The 9,174-nt window shown below is 39.4% G+C and overlaps 1 protein-coding gene across 2 annotated transcripts; it reads right to left on the bottom strand.

The window, feature by feature from the left end:
* Nucleotides 1-18: 18 nt before the first annotated feature.
* Nucleotides 19-7,660, bottom strand: LOC306841461 (uncharacterized protein). 2 transcript variants are annotated; one of them, XM_079371379.1, is made up of 11 exons: nucleotides 7,023-7,660; nucleotides 6,696-6,724; nucleotides 6,473-6,604; nucleotides 6,297-6,333; nucleotides 6,108-6,194; nucleotides 5,831-5,980; nucleotides 4,210-4,260; nucleotides 4,047-4,125; nucleotides 3,477-3,591; nucleotides 3,009-3,108; nucleotides 19-2,098 (listed from the first exon to the last, which is right to left on the bottom strand). In XM_079371379.1, the coding sequence occupies exons 1-11, from the start codon at nucleotides 7,265-7,267 to the stop codon at nucleotides 1,309-1,311; spliced, it is 1,815 nt and encodes a 604-aa protein (XP_079227505.1). In that variant the 5' UTR covers nucleotides 7,268-7,660; the 3' UTR covers nucleotides 19-1,308. The 2 variants fall into 2 exon arrangements, with proteins under 2 accessions (XP_079227505.1, XP_079227504.1); XM_079371378.1 differs by having other exon boundaries at nucleotides 6,108-6,224.
* Nucleotides 7,661-9,174: the final 1,514 nt, after the last annotated feature.

The raw sequence follows: 9,174 nt of genomic DNA on the forward strand, positions 1-9,174 counted from the left end.
CACCATGCAGCAACTATAACGGTTTTAAGAGGTTCATTTTATTGTGGTTATTTTACAGATTTCTTGAATTATTAAGACCGTGGTAATATGGCTACTCAGTAGTTGTACCAGTGCAAAGAGGTATATGCTATAATCAACGATCGCTGGAAGAAAGAGGTTTGAAAAAAAACCTACCGCCTGCATAGTCTGTTGGAGGAAAAAAAATAAAACTTAAAAACAAGTAAGTAAAACAACTCAGTAAAAAAAGAAGTAATAAAATAAAATCAGAAGGCATGAAGTAGACAATGAAAGGTTGAAGTCATTTGTTACAACATTTTAAAGAAAACATTTTGCATTTCCAAATGCCTTTTTTTGTTAAAACCTCTCTCAAAGCAAAATAATGCAGATTAGTTTGAAAGGTACTTTTTAACAGATATACAGACATTAAGATACCTGATGTTGGACTTCTACAACAACTTTTTGAATTTTGTTGTATTTCTTGCTCATACAAATGCTCTCACTCCTGTTTTAATCTCCCTTCACTGGCTCCCCATAAAACAAATTGATTTTAAAATACTTTTAACTGTCTTCAAATCCCTGAATGGCTGAGCCCCTTCTTACATAACAGACATGTTCACTCAATACACACCAAACAGAACCCTGAGATCCTCAAATAAACAACTCCTCTTTGTACCAAAAATCCACAGCATCAGCACCAGTTTCTTGTTTTAAACGCAAACTAAAAACATATCTTTTAGCACAAGTTTTTAGTTTGTTTTTTATTGTTTTTATTTTGTATGTTTTAAGCCTTTGCTTTACATGTAATACCTTCTCATCCCTTATGCTCTTACATGAAATCACCGTGTACCTCATCTCTGTTATTTTTCTCTTTTTAAAGCACATTGAGTCTACGCCTGTCATATGAAATGTGCTGCATAAATAAACTTGACTTTTCCACACAGCAGGGACAACGTGGAGACATAAAGGTTTTCTTTTTGACTTTCCTGTATATTTACCACCGTACAACTGTGTAATCTTGAAAAAAAACATACACTTGTTATAAAACAACAGAACCTAAACGTTAGAAAATGACCATTAAGTACTGAGCTAGGTGTATGGAGTCTATTTTTGTGTTATATAGTCTATTCCCTGATGTTAAATATTTTGTGTGATCTCTAACTCACTGCAACAGTTCATTGGGATACCTTCAATTTTTCTGATACATAATATATCAAATATTATTACCTTCTAAGATTGTTTAGTTTCTACTTCATTTCTTAAATCAAACTTTGTTTCTTTTCTTATCAAACATGTTCTTAATCTGTCAGGTTATATCAAACCATCTCCATGAACTTCAGCACACTGTAACATAATCTGCTTCTCCCCTTCTTTTTCCCAAGCAACTCCTTCGCCCTGTTTTGTCCTCTCCCCATTATTCTCCCACGCCATTTCTCCGCCGCCCACCACCACCCTGTCCCACAGCTCCCCCTCCCCAGGCACCTGTGTGTCCTCCTGAGCCGCCCTTCCCCACTGCATCTCCTGCTGGTGAGCCAAGGACACTGTGGAGGCCAGCGCGGTGACGGAGCCCAGGGTGACGAGAGTGCTGTGCTGGTCCGAAGTGGGCATGGCTGTGACGGTACCGGCAGGAAGGGTGCAGAGCTGGATGAGCTGGGGATGGGTGGTGCTGGAGAGGTGAGCGGGAGAAGCAGTGGTGAGGTGCAGTAAGGTGGCGGGTTGCTGCTGATGTGCCACTTGCACCACATGATGCGTGGGCAGCTGGAGGAATTGAGCCTGAGGAACCTCTGCCAGAGTCTGTGGAGCAAGCGTACCACCCTCTGCTTTCTTGCCAACAGAAAGAGTGTCAAGGTGAGAGGGTGTCAGGACTGACTCTGGGGCAATGATTGGGCTGCTTATCACCGAGCCCCCATTGGCTGCTAAGGCTTCAGCGATGAGCACCTCAGGGTGGCTCTTGGCCTTGTGGGCAATAACGGAGTCCTTTTTCTCAAACTTTTTGTTACAAATAGAGCAAGAGAACTGGTAGGAGGCTTCTGCATCATGCTTCTTCATGTGCCAGTTTAAGGAGGCCTTCTGACGGCAGGTGAAGCCGCAGATCTCACACCTGCCACAGGGGGGAGACAAAGCCCAAGTTACACTCAGAACTGAAGTGAAACTCCATGACTGTCCATCGACGAATTTTTACTTAGTAGATACCCATTACAAAGGCATATCAGTTATTTTGCATGCAGCATAGTAACTAGATGTGAATGAGACTGTAAATCACTGTTTCTCAACTGGTTTTTTGAGGGACGCAAACTTTACCAGGAAAAAAAAGATTGTACAGTAAACACTTCTGTCCTGTACTGCACTCGTTTTCCAGTAAATAAACAAGTCAGAAATGTCATCAAGGCGTTGGTGTTGTGTGATGAGGCTAGACCGGTTTTGTCCTCATTAACTCTTAATCATGACAAAACAATCTAAACAGACCGCTCACACCTGGTTCCCTGGATTTATAAGACATCGAAAATAAACAGCATCGCAACACATTAAGAACTGACAGACTTACCTGTTCCTCATGACAAAACTGCCTCAGCAATACATACAGTGACATGGATGTTTATCTATAATCCCTTTGTTCGTTCTGGAATAACCATGCCTCAACCTGCATGTGTTGGACTTCACTTTCTGTGAACAACGTGGATTCATATAACTGAGCCTCACAGCTTAACTGCACAAGTAGTGCCCTGACAGAAAGAGCTTAAAAAGCTTAACAATAAGAACAACAGATTCATTTGTTCGTAATCTCTCTTTGAAGCACTCCTTCTTTTGTTGAAAACAACCCGTTTATGTCCTGAACATTGATGGTAGAGTGGAATTTGTGATTATTAAAAATCCAGTATTCTTAAAGAAATGAGACATTTTAAATCACAATGATGACAATCACCTGACTAGGTCTATTTTTAAACTTCCATTCTTGCACACAGCACACGTCGGGGGAAGGCATGACGCTGCAAAACAGTCGTCCTACTCACTGTATCGGCTTCTCCCCTGTGTGGATCATCCTGTGCACAGCCAGGTTATGGGAACTCTTGAAGGCTCGAGCGCAAAACTCACAGATGTAGTCCCTTTGATCTAAGAGACAATCAAAAATCAGATTTTTTTTTTTTTAAATCAAAATCAAATTACATAATTTACATAAGCCAAACTACTTTTCTGTTGGGCAGTGGGCCCATCAGAGAATAAACCTTCATAGAGGCAAATAAGGTGGTGAACAAACACATCTGGAATGACCTACACAAACACAACAATGGACATCATGTTCCTCACACCTGTACATAAGAATGAGAAAATTAAAGGTTGAAATGACAATTTGACTTCTTATCGACTAAAAGATGTTTCAATCGGCTCAGACATGGTGTTACTTCACTTTTCACTGGAGGCACACGTGGTAAGGTTCCAGTCTAAACAGTGTACACAATCATCGGAGACCCTCACTTCACCTGTGTGGTGTTTGGCATGACGCAGCAGCTGCTTCTGCAGACGAAACAAGCGTCCGCACGCGGGATGATCACACATGTACTTCTTTTTTAGCAAGTGCTGGTATTTTATATGATGCTGAAATAAAAAGAGAAAAAGAAAAGGAAAAAGGGTGAGCCGGTGTCATTTACAGGATTAACATAGAGCTGCTGTGAAGAACTTTTTCATCGCGTCACGTTTGGCACCCCCCTCTGGACAAAATGTATACTTGCTGATGTCTTCTTGTACATTGTTTTAGTGTTCACAAATCTCATCCCTTTTTGTTTTAGATGTCCAACATGCAATTTCTACTGACTCTTTGGCGTGGACATTTTTAAGATGACTGCGTTCTGTGACTCTCCTCTTCAGTCTTCTTCCTGATGCTCAGGTTTACCTCTAAAGATGCATCAGTACTCATTTCAGTCTATGTCATAGCAGCTAAAAAAACACATCAACATTCAACAGTTTTCTGAATATTACAGTCGACACAAGCACAGTTTCTTTGGCATAAACTGAATTTGGTTGCTGTGGCGAAATTTAACAGGGTGACCAACCTGTAAGTAGCGAGGGTGTGCAAGAACCGTCCCACAGCCCTCTATTTCACAGCGGACATACTGCACCGGAGGCTTTTTCCTATGAGTTTAACGAACGAGAATGAATATTAGTCATTCAGTTGGTGCTACTCATGTGGCACAATAACACAACAAAGATCGTTACCTCCGTTTTGGTGGCCGAGAGGCTTTGTCCTCTTTTTGTTTTCTCCCCCTCCTGAAAATATAAAACAGATTGCTCTTTAGTAGAGATGGGCCCATCACAACATAAAACACATCATGATGCGTGGGTAATGACCTTAGTTTGTGACTTTTTTTTAACTCTCTTTCATATTCATGCATGTCACTCACTGATGAGTATTCATTGGAATTTTTATAAACATGTGACTGCAGAGTTGCGTTTCTGCACTATTCCATCCCTGCAGAGGTGTGTTGTTTTTCTTTACACAAGGAGTCTATGTACTGCATGATATAAAGCTGATATAAAATTCACTATTTTGTTTATGCACTTGTTGAATACACAAACAATAAGATTTTTTGTCTTATGAGTTTTCTTTCCTGGGTCAATAAAGGCTTAAATAAATAAAAAGAAAATGTAAAAACTAAATCCAGAATGTGATCCACCTCTGAGACACGTAGTTATGCAGTTAAGATATGACGTTTTTATTTTTCTGGGTCATGGTTTTTGTTTAATGAGTTAGGACCGTTTCAATGAAAGACACACTCGCACCTGCCTGAATGCCCACTGAACATGAGAGATGATCTGCTGCACGGAAATAATTGCCAAGTCTAGACCTCAATGAGAACAATGACTTGTAAAAAGTTTAACTCGCGTTTTAAAAAGGTGAGTGAACAGGTGAGCCGTATGTATAAAATGTACCTTTTAATATACCAAGACAGGACACCTAGCATATCATGCTCACATGGCATCTTTAGATCCAACACTTCCAGTCTTAGCAAACACCTCTGCTTCAGCAAATACAGCTTGAGCCGAGTTACACGCACACCACTGCAACTCTGTTGACTCCATTGTGATAAACCGCATCCATAACAGACATCTAATTCAAAATACCTGAAAATGTCCCAACTTTCATCCTCTTGACCCAACATCAACTTGTCCATTTCCATCTGGAATCTCTAGGTTGCTATGATTTAATTACAAGATTATAATGGCTTACATCCACAACAGTGATATAAATAGATGATCTTTTTAATAAGCTAGGCCTGGTGACTCAGACTTAGGCTATCCAAAAGGGAAGGTCCGCATTTTTTTGATGAACATACGTCATGAATACAGCTGCGAAATGATCCTGAGTTTACTTTGGCAACATCAACAATAGGTTCTCTGGACTCAATGTCCCTGGGTGTTGCCTTTTACTTTCAGGCTGCGCATTAGTTTCACTGATGTTGTTTTTGCACGAGAAGGTTAAATAAAAATAAAGTCTGATCAGCCTTTTTGTTCTCACTACATCATATATTTTTTAAGCGTGCTCAAAGTAACTGTAAAAAGATTCTGAAAGGTCATGTTCTTCAGCAATACTGTCAGAAAAAAGAAAAATATTGTGTAGTTTAGTCTGAATTTACAATGTCTTATTTTGATGCCTTGAATTTCCCTCGGGATCAATAAAGTATCTATCTATCTATCTATTTTCTTTGTTTTGACCAGTTTACTTGCTTTATCGTGCACTTAGTAAACCCTTCGGCACACTTAGGTCAAAGAACACCCATTGTTATCATCACTAAGGTCCATTCCTTTTGCACATTTCTAATGATGAATCCAAACCTACTTCCTGGGTGTCTCAGTGGCGTTGCCCATTCCATCCTCGCTTTGCCCGCCAATCTCAGTCGAGTCTTCTTTTTTTATGTCGTCTTCCTCCGTATCGGACTCCTCTTTTTTGACCTTCTTACGCACCGTTGCGCGCCGCTCCGATTCCACCCTGAGGAGTTTCACAAAAAAGCATATTTACAATTGAAGCTAATATTTTAACATCAGTCATTCCAGGGTTTTTTTTATGTAAAGTATGACTGAGCACTCATTGTGGAAAGGCAGTGAGTGCATCTTACACGTTTGTCTTTGATGCACAGATGAGGTCATTGGAGTCGTCCCTAAATGGAGGATCTCCATCGAGGGCAGCATCTCGATCCAAAATACTGTTGTGGACACCAACGTCATATAGGCCCCTATGAAATTCAAATTGTCAAACTTAACATTTAAAAACAAACAAACACAATTCAAAGTTTTGTTCTTCTCACATGTTACGGTTTTCTTCAGAGGCACCCGTTTCCTCTCCTGAAAAAACCCCCCCACATAATGACAATGTCACTTCAGTTCAGCAATCATCACTGTTGTTTAGTTATATGTGTTTTTATATTTATATTGACAATGATAGAGACTGAATCAAGACAATTGAGTTGGTCTTTTCTTTTACCACTTGATGAAGCCTCAGCCTCTGCTTCAGGCTTGCATGCTGTTGCTGGTGAGGTGCGAGAAGCTCTGCGTGGAGGTCTCCCTTTGCCCTTTTTTGACTTGTTCAGCTTCGTTCCCAGACTGTTTCTGGATACTAATAAAGTCATGATGTGAATGTTTTAGTAAATCAAAGGAACAAAATCCCTGCACAAAGACAAAAGGCACTCGAGTGTGTGTAGTTCTACCTTTTACAGCTGTGGATTCCGTTGAGGGTCTGTGGGAGGGAGAGAGAGTAAATGACTGCAAGGTGCATGTTAAATAAATCTGTAGTATGATAAAACAATGGGTGCTTGGACTCCTCTTTACTTACTATGACAGGAGAACAAGACAGAAAAACATTCAACTTGTGGTTTCAACTATCTCGGTTAACCTACGTATGGCTTTAAGAAACCTGAGTCCTACAGATACAGGCACAAAGACATCAAACAAGTCTCTTTCAAATGAGGCAGCTCTCCTCTCCTAATATCAGACCACAGCTAACATTATCGCAGTGCCTTTGTCCTCACACTTACTTCATTACATGTGCATTATTAAAACTTGATCCAGTTGATCTTCTTAATCCACGATGCAGAGACTTGTTCTTGGTTACGGTTTCCTTTGACTCATTTGTGCCAGATACAGCTCCTCTGGCTCGCAAAACACGCTCAGTACCAGGTAAACAGTCCACGGGAGTCACTTTGGTTTTAATGCGGCCTTTACTTCCTCCTCTCCCGCTGGACTGCTCAGTCGAGTCCGCGGGTGCATTTGCGGCCTGCATTTAGACTGCTTTCTTTAATCCGCAAAAACACCGGAAACCTCGTCCTCCTATGAACCAGTTCTAATTGAACTGCGACGGTCCTTTAATATTTTTGTAAATAGTCATCAACATAGAAATACTAACACCAACGAAATGATGAAGGCCCCGGCGGAGGCATGTCTTGTTGACTCGGTAAATTTCACCATTCAAGCATATTGTTTCTGAATTATAATTTTAAAAAAGCGAAAGAATATAATAAATATAATATTTACAAACATTCGCCAATATTTTTTTCTTAAAGGAGACGCATCCCTGATAGGCTTGGTCCCAGCCAACGAAAAAAGGAGGCTTGCTATAGCTTTAAGAGCAGAAAAAGCGACAGTGCGTGGTTAGGCGAATGTTTTATGTTTGTCCTCACGAGTTTCCATACCTCTTCAGGGTGGCTATGGGAAATGTATTTAAAGTATAAATTACACAGATATTTGATCAAAACATCAAAACGTTTCAACTTTAAATGAAAGTCCAGGACATTTTCAGGTTGTTGAACCAAAATTAAACATGTTGGTAGCGACTTAACGTTAGGAAAAAAAATAACTATTTTAAATGATTTTTAGTTGAAAATCACTTTGAAGTTTGAAGACCCAAGATGTTTCTGCTAAAAACGATGGCTCAAAAAGCTTGAGAGGGTTTTGTCACCTGGAGCACTTAATTTTTTAAAAAGGATGAAAGATGACTGAACTGTCATTTAAATAAGCATAGATCATCAGATGGCCCAAGTTTATTAAGGGTTAAAATAACAGATTCTCCCTTTTACGATATTATGCATTTGTTTACAAAGGAATATAAGACTTATATGAAATAATAATAATAACACTTTTATTTGTCTAACACCTTCAAAAAACAAACATGGGTTTACAAAGAGACACATGCAGAAGCAAACAAAGCACATGAACCCAAATAACAACAACAAATAATATAATGAATTCCTACTTGCATGCATGAATTTAATGCAAGAATGTTAACTTTATTTGGTTTTCATACAGCCTTACAGTTTTTGTCACATTTTTGCACACTTAACAGATCATATTTATTAAATATTTTCTGATATTGTACAAGTCGCAGATGTCCTGCACGTAGGCTACATGCATTTGGCTTGGATTTGCACTAACTAGTCTTATAATAGCAACTCATGAACGCATTGTTATATACAAGGCGTGGTTGTCCCACAACAAATACAAATGTGAAAGGCGTTCCCTCACATGAAGGACATTATCTAAGATTTTGTGGTTGGGAAAATGCTAACATTTCCTCGTTTTTCAGCAATGACTAAAGTTTTGTATTCAATTACCTTTTGTATTCTCTGTTAAACATACTGAACATATCACCAACCAAAATTATCTAAATGTTCTGGTCTGTCATTTTTGAACACTTCTTTTTTACTTGTGTTTAGATTTCTTTTTTTATTCATCTTATTTTCATTTTGCTTCCAAATAAATTATCAATCAATCAACGCTCAAAAGTTGTTAAATGCAGCTCAGTGAAACTTAGCAACACAGTAAATTATTTAGATCCCAACATCATTACTCATGAAAAAAAGTTAGCTTTGGAACTTGTATGAGCATGTGTAACCTCAATTCTGTACACTTTTCTGCCCACCACTCCCATGCATACACGCTGGACACACAGCCATGCCCTGCACTCAGCACCATGATCCCAAACACATTCTGCAGAGTCTACATTCACATTCAGGACCATAAAGGCCCAAATATGACAAGAAGAGGTTCTTTAAAAGTTCTGAGCCAGCTCAGTGTCACAACAGGATGTGCAAAAGTTACTAACAATAGAGTGGCAAGGAGAGGTCCCTCAACATGGACACACATTTTTCTTTGCTTTTTCAGACAAGTCAGCATCATTTTAAAAGTAATGTA

The sequence above is a fragment of the Symphodus melops genome (genome assembly GCF_947650265.1).
Source record: "Symphodus melops genome assembly, chromosome: 20".
Lineage (NCBI taxonomy): Eukaryota > Metazoa > Chordata > Actinopteri > Labriformes > Labridae > Symphodus > Symphodus melops.